This window comes from Thamnophis sirtalis, unplaced genomic scaffold (assembly GCF_051295495.1).
Source record: "Thamnophis sirtalis isolate CommonGarterSnake01/CBP01778 unplaced genomic scaffold, rThaSir2_p1.2 scaffold_6, whole genome shotgun sequence".
Taxonomy (NCBI): domain Eukaryota; kingdom Metazoa; phylum Chordata; class Lepidosauria; order Squamata; family Natricidae; genus Thamnophis; species Thamnophis sirtalis.
Window position 1 is genome coordinate 118,348,264 of NW_028261386.1, and position 20,733 is coordinate 118,368,996.

The following is a 20,733-nucleotide window of genomic DNA, read 5'->3' on the forward strand; positions in this document are numbered from 1 at the left end:
CTTTCTGTATTATATCCAGAACTATGAAAATTACAATTTCAGTAACCCATTCAGACCACCCATCCATACAGCACTGAAAGACATTGAAGCTGCTCTCTGAGCATTCTTGAATTATCCCAGAGTAGGAAAAATTGATGTCAGCACAATAGCTCATACTCATTTTTATGTAATCTTAAGACACATTTGGAATCATTTGAAGAAGAAAAAATGTATTCTAAAATAAAAAACAAGCTGTTTCTGGATTTTTTTAAAAAAATAGACTATAAAAATGGCAGAATAACAGTTGAATGAGAATAAGAACTCTGCTATATAATTTGCTAAGTGTTGGAGTATTTATGATATTATCATCCCTAGAGATTCATAAAGCTTTATAAAATTTAGAGTTAGTGACGTGTCTTATTGAGCCAAGGTGGCGCAGTGGTTAGGGTGCAGTACTGCAGGCCACTTCAGCTGACTGTTATCTGCAATTCAGCAGTTCAAATCTCACCGGCTCAAGATTGACTCAGTCTTCCATCCTTCCGAGGTGGGTGAAATGAGGACCCAGACTGTGGGGGCAATATATGCTGACTCTGTAAACCGCTTAGAGAGGGCTGAAAGCCCTATGAAGCGGTATATAAGTCTAACTGCTATTGCTGTTGCTATTATCATCTGCTTCAGCAACTAGCCTGAGGCTGCCCTGTGGAATGGCTGGGTGAGAAGCAGGCTCAAGGCCTGCAGGACCTGGGTGTGGGTAACAAGCCTAAGGCCTGAAGCTGTGGTGGGTTCCTACCGGTTCGGCCGAACCATTAGTTTGGTGGCCTGGGTTGCTGGCATTGGCAGCGACCAAGACCTGCCACACCCCCAAACTGGTTCTCCTGGGTTTTTGCTTCTACGCATGCGCAGATCAATTTTTATTGCTCTGTGCATGCGCACACATATTCGCGGTGCAACCATGAGCAAACTGGCAGTACTGACTGCGGGAACCCACCCGTGGCCTGCAGGCACCCTGAAGAGTTGGAGGCAGAGTACAGGCTGCCTCAGAGGTGGAGAAGGCCTTGAGAAGCCTGTAGCAGGCCTCCCAGGGCCTCCACTAACACTGAAGCATTTATTAATATCCAAGGACACTTAATGACTGCATTTGGGGAGAACAAGATTGGGGGTCATTATGCAAAGTTATCATGTGAGCACATTGCTCAACAACCGTCATGACTTGTGGACCGTAATTGGTGGGCTACATTATGGTCATAACTCAAGGACTATCTGTAATGGTTTTTAATGAATTGTTATGCATTTGATATTATTTTTCCTCCTACTGCTGCATTTTTTGGGAGTTTTGTGGTTAGTATGTAGGTGTGGGCATATATACATAGACTCACAAAATCTCCACTCAGGATAGATTTTAGCTGATGTTGGCAGATTTTAAGTTAACTAGCAAGGAAAGGTGGGCATTTCAAAAACCTTTTGTATGTTTACATACAGGGTTTTTTCTGTCTAATCTTTTTTATTTTATTTTTTGGACTATCATCTTTAAACTAGTCTGCCATTTTAGTAAACATAATATGGCAGTCATGCATAGTTATGTTTTTCTTTTACATTCTGTTATGTCTTTAAAGAAGAAATTGAAAGTTCAGAAGCAGCTTCTTTTTCTATGTTTTCTGTTTTTATACAGGCATGCCTTTGACTAAAGAAGTTAGGGTAGGCATCACACCAGAACGTATCCATAATATTTAGATAGATTTGTATATCTGTAACTATGTTCTGCTGAAATGTTTAATCTTATCCCCTGTTAGCGTGCAGCTGTGTATCATATATTAATATACCTATACAGTTTTTTTTTAATACGCTCTGTGATTTTTGCAAATATTGCTGCATTCCTAGTAGGGCCTGCTATTGCTAATCCAATTCTTCTCATTCCATTTTTCTTCAAGTTTGATTCCAGAAGGCAAATCATGCATAGCGTGCTAGTTTCCACTTCATGTCCTCTTGTTTTTAGCAAATGTGTATAAAACCTCTCTGAGCAAAGTTTTTATGGGATATTGGGCCGTCTGTCTTGGTTTCTCATATAATGTGGAAATCCATTTCTAATTTCCTTCCTAGAATATTGTGCATTGTTGTACTGATATGTGGTATGATTAAAGATGCATGCACATAATTAACTGTTGTTGTTTATTTAGAAATCATTGTGGGGACAACATACCCATTCTGAGTATTGTGTGATGCTGCAACAGGTTATTAGACTTGTTTTGGCACGGAGCCCTACAAAGACAAAGTGTGGGTGTGCATGTTTTCTACATAATACATGTTGCATTTCCTCTTTCTTTTTGTGGTATACTGAGTACACTTTCCACACTATCTTGATGGTCAGAAAATACAGGTAGTCCTTGACTTACAACAGTTCATTTACTGATTGTTCAGAGTTACAAGGACACTGAAAAAAATGACTTATGACATTTTTCACACTTATGACTGTTGCAGCATCCCCATGGTCACATGATTTCCATTCTTATCCCCTTTTGCGATCTTCTGACAAGCAAAGTCAAGAGGAAAGCCAGGTTCAATGAACAATCGTGCTACTAACTTAACAACTGCAGTGTTAAGAAACGTCGTAAAATGGGGCAAAACTCACTTAACAAATTTGTCACTTAGCAACATAAATTTTGGGATTAATTGTGGTCATAAGTCAAGGACTACCTGATTTTTTTTTTAAAAAAAACCCATGCAGTAATTGTTTTGTCAAAAGTACTTCTTGGAAGTCTGGTGGATTCTTTTTTTCATAAATGATTATATCTTTCATGGACACCTGGAATTATTTTAAATGCAAATATCTGTTGTCCTTCTTCGCAGAGTTCTATGATTTATGCAGAGAAGAGTAAGGTTAGTTACACCAGCAAAGAATAACTAAGCACTATCATCCAGTAATCTTTTGTGCTTGAAAGTTGATAGTAATCTATCTCTGCTTTCATTTTTAAATGGTTAAAAAAAAAAGAAAAAAGTTAATTTTGGCAAATAAAAGCCAGTGTTTTTAGTTAAACTAATATAATTTGTTTGAAAATTTATATTCTTCCTAGTGGCTTATGTTTGAAAATGTCTTTTAAAAGTATTAGGTTCCAAAAGATACTTCTATGCCAGTGAGTTTCTGCAGGTGGTCTGCCTTATAGAATTAGAGTGAAACTAGATCTTTTTTGTAGTTAAAGGGTAAGGGTGATAGTCAGTTCAGATGTTCCTTATTTTATTTGGCTTATTTTAGCTATTCTCTTGACATTCTTGTACAGAGCACTGACATTTATGGATACAGGCAGCAATGACTTATGTGATATAATGAAAATGGGCAACAGCCATTTATCTATGAGTTTCTGGGTCGTAGGTTATGTTTGCTCATCCAGGCACAAACTTAATAACTTATTTAGTATAAAAACAAATCTCAGATGCCTACACATTCTTTTCCCCCGAGAAGTTGCTATATTTTAATGCAAAAAAATAACCCTACTTTTATTCCTGAAACTATATAACTAGAGCAGTGTTTTTCAACCACTGTGCCGCGGCACACTAGTGTGCCGTGACATAGTGTAAGGTGTGCCGTGGGAAAATTACTTTATATATAGTCAATATAGGCACAGAGTTAAATTTTTTTAACATTTTCTAATGGTGGTGTGCCTCGTGATTTTTTTCATGAAAAAAGTGTGCCTTTGCACAAAAAAGGTTGAAAAACACTGAACTAGAGAATTATATAGAAAAGCTTGTTCAGAATATAATTTCCTCTGAAGTCTTTTGGGAAATATTTTTTATGAATTAAAAGTAAAATTAATTTGATTGTCTTCTGAATGAACATTATCTCTGAATTAATCAACACTGCTTTATGCATAATAGCATATAGTCTGGATGTAATCTAATACAAGGGTCTCCAACCCTGGTCTGTGGGCCAGCGTTGGGCCACGGCATGCCAGAAACTGCCCCGCGCAAACAAGCAAAGCGCCATCTGCAGGATGCAGACAGCACATGAAACCATGTCCACTCCGGTCTGTGGAAAACCCTCTCTCCACAGAACTGGTCCCTGGTGCCCAAAAGGTTGGGGTGTGTGTGCGTGCTGATCAGTGGTGGGATTCAGCCAGTTCGCACCTATTCGGGAGAACCGGTTGTTAACTTTCTAAGCAGTTCAGATAAGCGGTTGTTGGAAGAAATCTCCTTTTGGTTCCCCCCCCCCCATTTTTACAGGGCTAATCCCCTAAGGAAGGCAGGGAGGAAACATTCTGGTTGTTTCTAGCCTAATCTTTATTGCCCTGCTTACAGAAACTGCCTCTCCCATTAATCCTTATTACTATGTAACAGCTAAAGCAAAGCGCCCATTGACGTGAGTGACTTTGGGTTGGCTACGCCCACATGGTCACATGACCACTGGTCCTTGCCTACCCAGCTGGTCATTAGGGCAGAGAACCGGTTGTTAAATTATTTGAATCCCACCACCGGTGCTGATCTACTATATTATTGCCTGCTTGCCTGTTTGCTTATTTATTTATATGTTTTATAGCCTGTCTAATTCCTCTGACTCCAGCTGGCTTATTTTTAAAAAGTAAATATTATTTAAAAATAATATTTTTTCACATAATCACAATGATTATGTGAACAAGTATAATTAAAAAGTAAAATGTTAACAGGCAAACAAACCCCTGTGAAATGCTTGTACCTTTGCTTTCCCCTCCTGTATTATACAAGTCTGGAGATTGTCCGGGCCTTAGGATGAAAAGTATTCTAGAGTGATGGGGCTGCCTAAGAAAAAGAATGTTTTCAGCTTCTATCCTTCCGACATTTCAAGGGAAGGACTCTTGAAGCATCTCTTTCCAGACCAGCGTAAGGCTCTCCGAGTTCAAGAATTGTACTCAGAAACAGAGGTAACCAGTGCAATCCTCCCACTGTACAGCTGGCACAATACAGCTGAAACAGCTCTCTCTCACCAGCATTTGGGCTTTCACATTCTGCACCAGCTGAAGTTTCCAGGTATTCTGCCAAGACAGACTCAAATAGAGCGTGTTGCAGCAATCCAACCTTGAGGAAATGAATGACTGCTGCAGAAGCTGGGCAGAGACATCCCTGGCCACAGCCTCCTCTCCTAGATCAAGTAAAAGCCGTGAATCCAGAAGACTCTCTCCACTCACCACCCCCTGCAACTTTCAGGAGGAATGCAATTCGTTCCAGAATCAACATAGCTAGGGCTTCTAATCGAATCAGACAGTTTTTGGACGAGCCACAACTTCATAGTACTAAGATTCAGTTTCAAGTTGTTTCATTCCACTCAGTCTTTTACTGCTTCTAGACGGTAAGAACATCCACTATATTTCCTGTCTGACTTGGGGAAGGCAATATATAACTGGACACTGAAGTTATATCACCCAGAATCAACAAATGACCTGATCTAATAGTTCCATGGAGAAGTTAAAGCAGGGAAGAATCTAGTCTTGCAGCATCCTATACAAAGGTTTGAACACTCATTCCCCATTATCACCAGTTGGAACAATTTACTTAAGTAGAGAAATGCCATTATATGTGCCACTATAGATTAAACCAATTTGGAAAGCAAGCACTCCCAGCCATTATCAGTCCTTTAAATGATCTAGCACAGGGGTCTCCAACCTTGGCAACCTGAAGCCTGGAGGACTTCAACTCCCAGAATTCCCCAGCCAGCAAAGCTCGCAGTTGAATTCCTCCAAGCTTCAAGTTGCCAAGGTTGGAGAACCCTGATGTAGAAGGATGCTATAAATAATCAATTACTGTGAATACTACTAAGCGATCCAATAGGATCAGGAAGACTACACTCTCTTCATCCACCAAAACAATAGTTTCATTACCAGCCTAGATCTGAAATCTGTCTGAAAGAGATCTAAGTAATCTGTTTGGTTAAAGTGTTAAACTAGAAACAGGCAGATCCTGGCTCAAGTTTACTCTTACCAACAGAAGCCTACTAGAAGATTTTGAGCCAATCATTCTCTCTCAGCCCCAAAACTAGGACTTTTCAATTTGGTTTAATATACAGCGGCACATATAATGGTATTTCTATACTATTGAGCAGGTAAATAGCATTTGCATAAATCAGGCAATGTCAACTTAGAAATATCTGGGACAGTTTTTTTAAAAAAAAATCAGGCTACTTAAAATGCAGATGATACTTTTATTCTATGGGGCTTTTCCCACTACTGAATTAATATTTTCCATCCATTCGTGAGTTGGGAAGAGACTATTCTTTGCTGTTTTCATTATCTGTTGCTCTTGGCGCTGTGTCCACTCATTGTCAGTCACCTGATTTCCCTCCAAAATCATGGGTAATAAAGTATAATAGATTTTACCTAACTTGCAGGTGTTGTAGATCAGGGTCATAATAGAGAGGAAAATATGGGAGAGTAGCAGTTTCTACGAGAACTGTAGAATATAGGGAACAAAGGTTTAACTCTTCCATTGTGAGTTGCAATCCTGATGAAAATCCCTCTGTCCAATGTTGCAATTGAATTTACTAAAGGAAAGGAGAGCTTGTGTTGTTGTCATTGTGCTAAGCTCAATTATTAAAAAAGCAATCCATGTTATTTGGGAACCTTGTTATTAATTTAACATGAAGATAAGTCTTCAATGTATTTCTGGGCTCAGAAAAAGTAGAGGAAATGGTGTGCTTCTGAGATCCTGCTCCTTCCCAGAAGAATTGTATGGGCTAGGTTAATTATGGGGAAGGAATTCTTTGGAAACCGAGTGCATTTCTTACAACTTCGCACAGCGCACAGAAAACATATGCACTACGGATCTTTTGAAGATGCCAAGAGCTACTTCATTTAATAACAGCATAGCATATTGAGATATATCTTCTAATCTGAAGTAACTGGATATATTGAGTATGTGGCATCGTTATTGGGCTTGCTTTATTTACTGTAAATCTGGTGGATCCTATTCCTCATGTGAAATGTCTCAGGCAGTAATCAGCAAACATGCTACTATTAAAGTATATGATTTATATATTTCAGTGGAACTTTTTATAACCGAAGGAAAAGTTTTAACGGTTGACAAAGGAAAACTATATATGTAGAGATAGCAATATATTTGAAAAACAATGGTGACGTTAATGAGTTTTCCCTAATGAGGTAGGATTGGCTTTGTATCTGTTTCAGTGGGTCTTTTGAAGGGGGAGGCATAAGAATCTGCAGGCATCCCATTGGCAGTGACTCAGTGATGGTATGTGAGTGGAGGTGTTCTGGATTTTATTTCCCGCAAAGTTGAGTTTCCATTAAGTCTTCTTTTTTTGTTGTTGTTTTTTGTTTCTTTTAAGTCTTTGTCTTAAAAAAAACCACCACGAAAATATAAGCAGCGCAAACCTGGGGATAGAGAAATGTGATTGGAGAGTTCTTGTTGCTTATCCTAGGCTTAAAAGGAAAATGAAGTATTTTATGAGTGTTGTTACAATTGCTTCTCTGTATTCTACCATACTCTGCCTTTCATCAGCGTGAGCTAGTCTAGCCATTATCCTTTTGTCAGTTATTGCTGTTTTCTGTCAGTAACCCATTCTTTGTTTAGCCATTACTGTCTCTGTAAAGTATGTAACCATTCACAGTTTATTTCATACGGGCTTTGAAATACAGACATCTTGGGTGCAAAATGTAGAACATACTGTAGTCATCATGTTAGCATTTTTGGACAATATTGCATTTCAAAGTGAATGCTGATTCTAATTGGATAGTACCAAGATCCTGACGTTTTCTAAGTTTTAATGGGAATACATGGCTGGAACTTGTTAATATAATGACTTCTCATTTTAGAATAAAGTTTTGATTTCATATTTATCAATACGCTTCTTGGGATACATCCACAGCTAGTAACATTTTATAGTTTTTCTTTTTTTTTGTAGAGACTGTCTGGCTTCAGTAGTTTGCTTCAGTCATAACAATTTTTTGTTTGTTTGATAGAGTAAAGTTTGAAAATTTGTACAGTTATACATATGCTTAACTTTTGGCACCGAAAATATTTTAAGCTGGAATTATTGGAGACTATTCATGGCAATTCAAATTAAATGTGTTTGCATCTTTCATAGTCTTGAGATTTATAGCCACTTCAAATTCTGATTTAATTTTCACGTGTTTTATTATTTGTATGTGTAAAAAGAAGTTATAATTATAGTATAGTATAAGGCAGTTTTTAAATTTGTATGTATTTTTTAAAAAACTTATCACTGGATTTCTTATGAAATCTTCAAAGCAGCTAAGAAATGGCAGACCATTACTACTAAACATTCAATGGTTCTTGACCTCTGGCAGATGGAAAAGGCCAGGTTGTTCCCCCCCCCCCCATGTCTCTTCATCCAGTGATAGGTTTGAGGCAGGGGTGGGTTTCTCGCCCCGTTCCAACTGGTTCGGTTGGAACGGGGCCAGCGGTGTCCTTGTGCACGCGCACAGCGCACACATGCGTACTAGCGTCTATGCAATGCTTCAGCTGCTCCTGGAGGATCACGCAGGCGCTGTATGCGTCCTGTGCATGCGTGGAAACGCAGAACTCGTCAAAACCGGGTAAGCAACGTGGGCGGGCGGGTGGGCCCTTCGCCGTTCCCGGAAGTTACTTACTTCCGGGTTCGCCGATCAACCGGTTTGCGGGGACCGCCGCGAACCGGTTGAAACCCACCCCTGGTTTGAGGGCATCACTGCTCATTGTTGCATTGCAGTTCATTTTGTTGAAATATTGTTCTCCCTGAATTTAGCTCCTGTTCTCTCCTCTCTTCATTCATCTGAATAAACTTTGGTTGTCCTTCTTTAGACTTCCAGTAACATCCTTAGCTTTGAGTCTTAAATTCAGATGTCAGCACATTTTCAAACCTTCCACACCAGGAATTGCCCAGGTTCTAGTTGCTTGGAATTTTTCCAATAAACTTCTGTAGTCACACAAAGGGCATAGTACTTTGGGCTAGTCTCCAAATCTTGTCAGCACTAGTTCCTGCAGCTTCTCTAAATAGCTCTTAACCCTTCTCTTCAGAGTTCCTGGAAGACAAATGTTTCCCCCATTAGCTTACTTACCTGACCCATTATGATCCAATGGTGCCTTTTCATCTCATGCTTCTCATGGTTTCCATACCCTCCAGCTGACCACAACTAGCATTTATGTTTATCTGTTAACAGGACTTCATAGTTTAATAATTTTCTCCTGTATATAAATGGAGTTTTTCAGACACTGAAGGATATTGCAAAATAAAATGGAATGATTAACATCTGAAACAGACTGAGACTAACTCATTTGCTAGATAATAGGTGCAACAAATGAGATGCGGACTTATAGGTATTCAGCCCCTGAGCCATAGAGGTTTTAAAGGTGGCAACCAACATTGTGAATTGCATCCAGCATCAGACCAGAAGGATAATGTCTAAAAGATAAAGTATTGGGGGTCTTCAACTTACAACAGTTCATTTAGTGACACTATGAAAAAGTGACTTATGATTTTTTTTTCCACCCTTATGACTGTTGCAGCCATCCCCAAGGTCATGTGATCAAAATTCAGATGCTTGGCAACTGGTTCATATTTATGACGGTTGCAGTGTCCTGGGGTCATGTCATCACCTTTTGTGACCTTCTGACAAGCAAAGTCAATGGGGAAGCCAGATTCACTTAACAACTGTGTTTCCAATTTAACAACAGTGGTGAGAAAGATGGGGAAATGGGGCAAAAGTCACAGCTCTTTCATTTAGCAACAGAAATTTTGGACTCAATACAAGGATTACCTGTATCTGGACTCTAACAGGACTGCTGCATGCTGGACCATTGAAGCTTCTTGAGATGGCCTTCTAGCAAGCCTCATGCAGAAGTCCTACCATGAGCTGACACCATCATGAATAACCATGCACAGATCTCCTAATCCAGGAATCTGGATATGTTTGGCACATCACATGTAGCTGTGCAAAGACTCTCCTCAACAAAACCTCCATTTCATGGAATTATAAATACCATCAACATAAAATAGAGCTTGCTCAGAGGCTGAAATACACCAAATAAATGAGATGAAGAGTGTGAAGTAGAGGAGAGAGGTAAGGGAAGAAGAGAGGGGTAGGAGAGAGGGTGGGGGAGAGGAGGAGAAAAAGAAGGAGTGGAAAGGGGATAGAGGAGAAGGAGAGAGGAAGGGGAAATGGAGAAGAGAAGGACGACAGAGGGAAGAAAGGAGATAGGAAGGCGGAGCAGAGAGGGAGAAGAAAGTGATGGATAGGGTACAAATACAGTGTATGGAGAGCAGAAGAGCCAAAAATTGTTTTTGTGACTTGATAGTAAGATGAATTGATGTAAACATTTAACAATATAATATGATGTTGGTTATGTAATAGTATACATGTGGTTATTTGTTATGAAAATGAAAAAATAAAACATTTTATTAAAAAAACCATAACCTCCATTTCAGAGGTGGGTTGCTGCTGGTTCGGCCCAGTTCGGCTGAACCGTTAGTGGAGCCTAGGTTGCAGAACTGGCAGCGACCCAGGCATGATACGCCCCCGAACTGATTCCCTCGACACTGCTGGGCCGCCACCATTTTGGTTTTTAGTCACTGTGTGTGCGCAGTTCACTGTACATTGTTCTGTACATGCATGAAGAACAATTTATATTGAACAGAGTGGGCAGCGTGCTCGGGCGGATTGCGAACTGGGAGTAAAACCATCAGCAACCCATCCCTGCTCTATTTACATTCAAGTAGGAGCCATGAAAGGGCTCCTTTCCACCCCTGTAAGCCAGATTTGTTCAGAGCAGGATGAGTTCATCCGGAAATAGAGATGAAATAATTTCAGACTCAGTTGGTTTTCATTTGGTTAGAGTTCAATCCTACCCAGAACCTAAAAATGTCCAGGCACCATGTCAGAAATCCTCTGCCTGGTTAGGGACAGAGAGATATAACCGGGTATCATTTTCACATTGATGACACATCACTCTGAATCAATGAATGACCTCACCCAATGGTTTCATCTACAGTAGATATTAAACATGTAGGAAACAGACTTTTCTGGTTCAGATTACTTCTTAGCAGCAGATGTGGAGATTTGATGTATATACTGCACAATTTTCCAGAAATCTTGTGGAATTATTTCTCAAGAGCTGCTACAATTGATGGTTAATTTGGAGGTTACGAATAACAACATTTTATTTCTTTTAGTTTTACATATGTTTGTGTGTGTGTATCAGGGGTGGGTTTCTCGGCCCGTTCCAACCGGTTCGGTTGGAACGGGGCCGGCGGTGTCCTCGTGCACGTGCGCGGTGCACACATGTGTACTAGCATCTGTGCGATGCTCCAGCTGCTCCTGGAGGATCGCGCAGGCGCTGTATGCGTCCTGCGCATGCGTGGAAGCGCAGAACTCGTCAAAACCAGGTAAGGAGCGCGGGCGGGCGAGTGTCCCCTTCGCCTTTCCCGGAAGTTACATACTTCCGGGTTTGCCAACCAACCGGTTCGCAGGGACCGCCACGAACTGGTTGAAACCCACCCCTGGTGTGTATGCAGGTATATGTGTACACACACACACACACACACACACACACACACACACACACACACACACACACACACACACACACACACACACACACACACACACACACACACTTCTGTCTTGTTCTCATTCTTCCACCAGAACAATATTAACATAGAAGCAAGAAATAATTTGGGTACTACTAGTTCATGTGTTGTTTGAATATATTTGAAATTGGATCCTCCATCTTCTGAATGCAAAAACTGAATACTATTTTTCAATTGGAAACTAACACATTGTAGCCCCTTTTAAGGAATTATTTCAAAACTACGTTTTTAATGCTGGTATCCAAATTAATATTTTTTCCATGAAACATCCATGGAATATCCTGACTGAAGTATTTTAATCCCTCTGTAAATTGCACAATATAACTAACTTTGGAGTCTCTTCCCAGGATAAATGAGCCATGTTCTTTTGAGCATTTTCTCATAAAATAGAGTATCTGTAAGGATTTATTTTACATTCGACTTTCCTTGAACAAAGTACCCCAAGCAGAACTAGGTGACCTAGATTGTGTTTATATTTCGCAACATCTTTTAAAAATGTCAAGCTTAATAATTTAATGTTAGTAATTTAGTTAAATATCCAAAAGTCACGACAAACTTGATCTTTAATCCTTAAGAAAATGTAAGGAATTAAAAAAAAACCATATTGTAAATACCTCATGTTATAACAATTTAGGGATAACATATCTTTAGTTCTATGACTTTTAGGCTGTTAGAAAACCGCTTAATGGGATACCATGGGAATATACGCATTAACTATCTTAAATATGTCATCAGTGCCCAAAGATAGCCAAATTTGGTTTGGAGATTCTGTTTCTGACTTACATGGTTCTAAAAGTAGTTTGCATCTTCCTCTCTGCTGTTGATCATATTATAGCGCCAGAAAACTCAAACTGATGTAAAGACTGGTAATTATAACTAAAGCTGTTCAATTTTTTAAAAAAGAGCTACTTTGGAATATGTGACTGTACTTAGGCCACAGTTTTTTTTTAATCATTAAACCAATCATAGAATTTTCCACACTCACAAAATGCTCCCAACTGCCTCTTTGTGCATATGTATAATATTTATTGAATCTTCCATGCCGGTCTTTCTAATCTTAGTTTATAATGTTAAATATCAGTTACATAATATCAGTTAAATAATGTTAAGTATCAGTTACATATAACTGATGTAAAGACTGGTAATTATAACTAAAGCTAAATATCAGTTACATAATATCAGTTAAATAATGTTAAGTATCAGTTACATATAACTGATGTAAAGACTGGTAATTATAACTAAAGCTGTTCAATTTTTTAAAAAAGAGCTACTTTGGAATATGTGACTGTACTTAGGCCACAGTTTTTTTTTAATCATTAAACCAATCATAGAATTTTCCACACTCACAAAATGCTCCCAACTGCCTCTTTGTGCATATGTATAATATTTATTGAATCTTCCATGCTGGTCTTTCTAATCTTAGTTTATAATGTTGGCAAACAATTTTTCTAGAATTCATGCTCATTAAAACAGGATGGAGTCTAGCTGATTTGAACCTGGTTAACTGAGGTTCTGCCTCAGTCCCGGGGTGAAATTCAGCAGGTTCCGACCAGTTCTGGAACCGGTAGTGGAAATTTTGAGTAGTTTGGAGAATTGGCAATTTTCCTATGCACTGCTTGGAGAGTCCAAGCAAGGGTTAAATTCTGTCCTTCTGCCCAATGGACTGGATTGAAATTTCTGACCACACCTCCTGGTCTCTCGGTACATTCAGTTTTTCAATTCAGTCCATTGCCCATTCGGACATATTTTACTCTCTCTCTAGAGATTTTTTACCTTTGTTAGTTGTATCTTTTAAAGTGAAGCTTATTTTTTCCTTTGTTTCTTTACTTAAACTTTTCCTTCGAGTAAGAGACTTTATTTGCAGGTTTCATTGACCTTTCAAGGAGCCGGTAGAGTGCTTTGATTCTCCAGACATCCCGGGGTTTTCTCTGGCGCTGGGAGACAGGTGACTGGCTCTTTACTGCCAGGGTTTGTCCATTCGGTGACCTGAACATCGTCGGGTTTCTCCAGCGATGAAGAGCTGACCACCAGCCGGTTTTCTCCTTGCGGAGCCAGGACAATGTGGTTGTCTCTCTGGGCACCACCATTTTGTGCCGTCCCCTTTCGGTGGCCATTTTGGAGTGCCAAATTTCCTGCCTTCTGTTTGCCGTGTTCTTTCGGCACCAGTTGGGGAGAGACCGGACAGCGATCGCAACGCTCTCTCACCACGGTGGGTTACCAGGTGAAATTTCAGAAGTCTTTGGCTGCAGCCATCCTCTACGTCTTGCTTCTCGACCCTGACGGCTTCTTGTCTCATCTCTTCCCCCCGGCAGCATTTTTTGGTGTCCTTTTGGCGCACGCTTGCCCTCTTCTCGGCGAACTTGGCAGCAATCAATCCACCTCTCAGCCCTTCTGCCCGGCGAGCGCAGTATCCGAATTATCCACCATGGCAGATCAAATCTCCTTGGATCCTCTTCCAGACGAGGATCCTCTAATGCCAGTCCTCTAATCAGATGGGGCCCTATTTAAGGAAGGTGGGCAGGGCTGCCAGGGAGGCCATTGGGGGGATCAGGGCCACCAAACCTTATTCCAGAAAAGCTACTAATGTGCAGGAGAAAAATGCTATCAGGTGCCAGAAAGCCCTGGAGAAAGAATTTGCAAAGGTCCAAAGGCAGATTGTGGCACAAGTCCACCAGCCAGATCAGCCAGGAAGCCCTATTGGTCAGGATCTAGCTGGGGCCCCTCCTCCTCCTTCTATATCTGAGATGGAGGTTTTTCCTGGGATATTTCCCTATCTGGGGGGGCCAGGTCTCCTTCACCCTCCCTGGGTGTATATCTGTGTGCAGATTTATTTGAGTGTGAGTTGGCTTCTGAGAGGGAGGGCTCTCCCTCTCCTGTTCCTTTAGCTAGTGACCCCATGCTCAGACCCACTGTGGCGGGGAGCTGCCCAGTGGAGGACCAGGGCCCGGGCCTCTCAGCAGAAATGAGGGAAATCATTGCTACAGCAATCAACCAGGTGATAGTCAAGGGTCTCGAGAGGTGCGAACTGCAACCATAGGTTCCCCAGCTTCCTCTACCTATTCCACAGGGCTCTCCAGCCCCCCACAGCTCTACAGTCCTCTCAGGGCCCTGAGAGCAATCCCATTCTCACAGGCCTTCCTCTCCACCTCCATTGGTGGCCAGTGCTGAGTCAGTGTGGGATGATGAAGATGGGGGTCATGAATTATCAGACGATGAGAACATCATCCCGGACAAACCGGCCTTTGCTGGCTTGTTCCAACCATCCTTATTTAAGACTATTCTATTTAAGGCCAAGGTGTCCACCCACATGGAGGTGGAGGTTTCCCTGGATCAGGCAGCTGCAGATCCTACAGTAGAGGCCTGTTTGATGAGAAGGTTTCCGCCCAGGAGATTGTTCCTTCTCCGGAACTCTTTAAAGACGTGGTCCAGTGCCAGTGGGTCCAGCCTGGGACCCAGGCCACTCTGGGGGGAAACGATAAACGCCTTTACGCAGTGGATCCGACCATAGAGGAGCTTCTTAAGCTCCCTTCCGTTGATCCTCCAGTTCAAGTTCTCACATCCTCTTCAGTGCTCCCACCTGACCTTCTAGAGGGCCTTAAGGTGGAGGACAAAAGAGCTGAACGGGCTTGCCACAAGACCCATCAAGCAGCAGCTTGGGCCAATAAGGCAGCCACCTCCGCCTCATTCTGTAATAGGGCCACGATAGCCTGGATTCGCCAGTTACTCACTAGAGTCCCGGCAGGGGACGGCAGACTGCGGCACGATGTAAATAAAATTGTGGCCTCTTGTGGACTCTTAACGCTGCAAAGTTCACTTCGTGTGCCATGGTCTCTAACATCACCTCTCGTAGGCTCCTATGGCTCCACCACTGGAACGCAGACATGCGCTCAAAATGGAAGCTTGCTTCTGCCCCCTTTAAAAGTGGCAAGTTATTTGGGGAGGCCCTTGACTCAGTTTTGATTGAGAACAAGGATAAGCAGAAGGTGATGCCTTCAGTTTCCCGGAAACCAGACAGCAGGTCGACCTCCTTCTTCCGCAGGCAGACCTCCTGTCCAGCTGATCCTCTGACCAGCAATTCCTCCTTTCAGCGTTCCTACGCTCAGGACGAATCGCAATCAGGATAGGCAGCCATTTCAGGACAGGGCCTGTCAGCATCCCTACTCCTGTCGTCCCTTTCAGGGAGGGTCTGGAAACAGGCCTTTCTGTTGAAAAAAGTGACCACCATCTCAATCCTCCCATAGGGGGGCGGCTGCAACTCTTTGCCGCCCAGTGGGAGGAGATTACCTCGATGTGTGGGTGTTTCAAATGATTTGGATAGGCCTCGCTCTGGAATTTCTCTCCCCCCCATGCCACTTTATTTGTTGCCCGACTCCCAGGTGTTCCATCAAGAGGGGCCTTATGGAGGCCAAGATCCATCACCTCAAGGAGATCAGGGCCATATAAACAGTTTCCCCTGGGCAAGAACGCAAGGGGTTCTATTCCATTCTATTTCTAGTACCCAAAAGCTCGGGTAGTGGTGGAGAACGATACTAGATCTGAAGAAGTTGAACCAATATGTGGCCTATAAAAAGTTCAAAATGCAATCTCTCAATCCATCTTGGGCTGCATTCGACAGTGGGACTTCTTAACATTGATAAACTTGAATGAGATGTACTTCCATGTCCCATCAGACCCGAGCACAGGTGCTACCTGAGATTCTTCTACGCCGGGTCCCACTTTCAATACAGGGCTCTTCCATTTGGCCTGTCATCAGCTCCAAGGACATTTATAATGATCCTGTCTGCTGTTGCTGCCCTACAGTGCTACCTCGACGACATATTGATTCAGTCATCGCCAGCGCAAGCAGCACGAGACCTGCACATCACGATGCGGACTACGTGTTTACCATCAACCTCGAAAAGAGCCCCTTGGCTTCAGCCACCAGGATTCTGCACCTGAGGACTGTGATAGACACCTCGTCTTGCCAAGTCTTCCTGTCACCAGACAGCGTTGAAAGTCTTCGAAAACTGGTCCAACAAGTCCGCCTCTCCCCCAGCACTCGTATCATCACCTTGTCGCAGTTGCTGGGGAAGATGATCTCGTGTCTCTCAATTGTTCCTTGGGTGAGACTCCACACAAGAGATCTACAATGGTTTCTCCTGCCAATGCAGAGAGTGAAGACCAGCAATTCACCAGTCAAGGTACATCTACCTGCCAAGGTCCTTCGGTCTTTCCGGAGGTGGCTGTCCACAGCCCTCCTGAAAGGGACTTGCTTCAAAGAACCACCCAGGCTGACTGTCACAACCGACGCCAGCCTCTTCGGCTGGGGAGCTCACCCGCACACCCTAATGGCTCAAGGACCATGGTCAGCTCACGACCTCTCACACAACATCAATTGGTTGGAGTTGAGGGTGGTCAGACTAGAGCTTCAGAGGTTCCAGCACAACATCCAATATCACCATGTCCTTGTCCTCACCAACAATGTGGCAACAAAGGCACACATAAATCACCAAGGGGGTACCAGGTCCAGGTCTCTCATGACGGAGGCAGAGGCGATTGGCTGGTGGGCAGAACGTCACCTGCAGTCCATTCGGGCGAAGCACATCTCCGGGGTGAACAATGTCCAGGCAGATTGGCTGAGCCAGACCATTCTAGACAACTCGGAGTGGTGCCTCCATCTGCGCCTCTTCCACCAATTGTCGCAGAGCTTTGGTCATCCCCTGGTCAACCTGTTTGCCACTCCGGAGAACGTTCAGCTCCCCCACTTTTTCACCAGATTCCAGTGTTCCCAGGTGGAAGGGGTCGACATTCTCCGATGCCCCTGGCCCCCCGGGACTACTTTACGCCTTCCCTCCACTGGCGCTCATTCACAGGAGTGGGGCGGGAATGGGGATTTTGCAGTATCCTTCCCCTGAAGTGGGATGGGAATGACAATTTTGCAATATCCTTCCCCTGCCACGCCCACCAAGCCATGCCCACAGAACCGGTAGTAAAAAAAAGTTCACCACTGCCTCAGTTCCATAGTATCCTCTGTCCTGTCCAGTTTGATCTGGCAGAGTTGGCCCATTTTGGGTTTCTTTAGTTAAATAATGTGATCTATTGTTTCCCTGGAAGTACATAATCTCTATGGTAGAGAATACCTGATAGCCCCACCCTGCTGCTATTTTGAAGGGCCTTAAAGGCTTGGCTGTCCTCTCAGGCCTTTAATGAGGGCGAATAAAACCTCCTTTGTACTGTGTGGGTCTGTTTATTTTTTCCATACCAGTCCAGTTTCTGTCATCTTGCTATATTTTATTTGTTACATTTATTCCCCCTCCTCCTCCTTTCTTGTGAGTCGTCCACAGTAAATACAATAAAGACACTTCAATAGTGTTGCTTTTTATGTATTTTTTTTTTAGACTTCTAAACGAACAGGTTTGAAGTAAAAGGTTAAAATCCCTTCATTTTACAATTGTAATCATCCTCTACTTAACTTTCTTGAGTAAGTTATTACACTGCAGAAGCCTCCATGATTGGATTTAGGCAAGAGTTGGTTTTCACATAAACCCGTCTCTAGATTAGTGACTTTAGCATGCCTAGAACAGCATGAACAACCTTTGGGTAAATTGGGCTTTTGTTATGCTGGTGGGAATCATTTCAAAATATGTGTGAACTGTCCGATACTGTGCATATTATTGGTACCGATATCAAAGCTAACAGCCTAGCCTATTTCTTCTGTAGCTTACTAAATACATTGTATGAAAGCTTTAACTGATCAAAGCCATGAGTGGCCAAAGGCTCATTTGGTGAGTAGCATGGCATACAGAAGATTGTCCTTGAAATACAGAAAGACTAAATGAAAAAGAACAAGAATGAATAGATGAAATGAAAGATTTTTTTTAAAAAAACCAGGTGATTAATGGGTGATTAAATAGAAGAAAAGCTGATATCTTCCAAGGTACACTGTGAAATATTTAATACGCTTTCTCTAAACAAAACTTAAGTGTCACTGCATTATAAGCTGAACGTCGTGATTAATTAATACAGTGCAAATCACTAACAAAACTAAAAACAGTAAGCAATATATTAAATTAATACTGAAAGTTGTATGTCAAATTAAGATATAATTGTAGGTAGGTGGAAGGAAGGAAGGAAGGAATTATTTTAAATTTAATTTAAATTATTTTAAAAATAATTTAAAGTTTGAATTACTTCTTTACAGAGGACTCTTCATCACTTCCCATGATCGAGGGCATATCGAAACATTGTTTAAAGCATGGCCTGAAACTAATATAAAGGTAAGTGTCTCTCAGATGTCTGTATGTGCATGTTTAGAATTAGATCTATAGGTTACTGGCATAAACAATAGTGTTGGGTTTTGCTTTGATGTAGGAATGTCCCATGAAAATTCCATCAATTCATGTTTCAAGAGAAAGCATGCTGGCACTTTTTCTAACATGGTAGGGTTTTTTAAATGTAGGGAATATTCAAACATGGAACCCTTTGACTATAGTATTAAATATTAAAACTAATAAAAGTACCTTTGTCAGTTTTGCTCTGATATAGTAAAAATGCCTTGAAGTTTATTTAAATTAGTTTAAATAAACTAATAGTTTGTAATGCTTTTTTTCTTCAAAAGCACTACAAAGAATAACTTTAAATGTTGAAGTTAAAATTGTTATGCAAAAAAATGTTTTGGGGATTTTTTAAAAATTCCAACCTACTGTATATGAAGGAATAAAAATATTCATGTGATTTATAATATTTTAGTACAGGAGGGACATTTTGATGTCAATGTTTATAGTAAGACATATTGGAAGATGTGGGATATTAGAGTGTTCAGTTAAATATGTTACATAAAACGTACCTTCACAACTCTTAAAATCTTTCCAGGATGGCCTACATAGCTTTTTCTATAAATACGTTTGAAAAGCAATAATGTGACCAGCATTGTTTATTAATTTTATATTGCTAAGAGAATGCATTGGATTTCCCCCCCTTTTGATTTTTATGAAAATAGCAGGCTAATATGATTAAATCCACATTTCATGTGAGAACAGCATTGTCAGCTTATTAAAGATTTCCCTTTGATTTAGTGAGCTCTGAATGGGAGCACTGAAATTATTTGGGTACTTGGTATGCACCATCTCTACAGTGGAATGTATAATCTTCGCTAGATCTTGGCTGCCCTTTCAGGTATATGTGCTATCTATAAAGGCATGCAGGGTTGGTAGAGCAGGTGGTTTGCCAGTTGCTTCTGCACCATTGCCAGATCCTTCCCTATTATGTCAATTGGGACGTAGCTGTGACAATAACCGATGGATCTTACCCCTCTCACCAGCTTACAGGTATTTTCTTTTGGGGCCAGGACAGAAATATGTAATCATTGTGGAATGTACCTGTTTCTTAAGCAACAATGGTTGTATTCTCCAAGGATTAGCAACAGAACAACCAGAAACAGATTATTTTTGTTTATAAATGTTGAAATTGCGGTGAAAAATACCTGGCGCAGAAGCTTTGGGTTGCTGAGATTCTTTTTCTAAGAACTTTGGAAGTGCTATCTGCTTTAAAATAAAATTCTGGTAGATAGCAGCTGATTTAGCAAGGATGGTTCATGAATATGACCTATCTACAATTTAAACAATTTTCTTATTTGCACTATTCTACATATATTCTTAAAGTGGCAGTGGGGAAACTCTAGATAGAATAGGTCTTCTTATCAGCACATCAATTGACTACCATATTTATATGTCTTCAGCATCTCCTCCCTCATATTGCTTTTTTGCTTGTTTACTTATATGATTATAATCTGCTATACTATTCAGGTGGCTAACATTCAGTAAAATGTGAAATGCAAACAATTAACAACTTAATCCCAATACTAATAGTAATTAGCTTTAAAAACCTGGCAAAAGGCATGTCCCTTGACAGATCTTCTAAAATGGAGATGTTTGCAGTTTGAGGCAATTCCATAGGTCCAGGAATAATGCGGGAGAAGACTTTCCATCGGTGAGATAGATGAGTTGTAGATGGTAGGGTCTCTTCAGAAGGGCTCTCCTGTAGATTAATATATCCATACTATTGGGATGGGTGTTCCCTTAGACAATGAGGATCTAATCCATTTAGGATTTCAGAAGTCTATATCAATACATTAAATTGTGCTTAAAATCTGACATACCAGCACCAGGATCCCTGTACTTTGTACTTAATAGTAGACTAATAACAATATTTTAAAC

At 41.2% G+C, this 20,733-nt stretch overlaps 1 protein-coding gene across 2 annotated transcripts in view; it reads left to right on the forward strand.

Annotated features, from left to right (window-relative positions):
* ME1 (malic enzyme 1) overlaps window positions 1-20,733 on the forward strand; it is a 111,295-nt gene that overhangs the window by 24,897 nt on the left and 65,665 nt on the right. For both annotated transcript variants that reach the window (XM_087718812.1, XM_087718813.1), the window contains one exon: window positions 18,720-18,795. In XM_087718812.1, coding sequence (XP_087574938.1) covers window positions 18,720-18,795 — 76 coding nt within the window. The remainder of the gene's footprint in view (window positions 1-18,719; window positions 18,796-20,733) is intronic.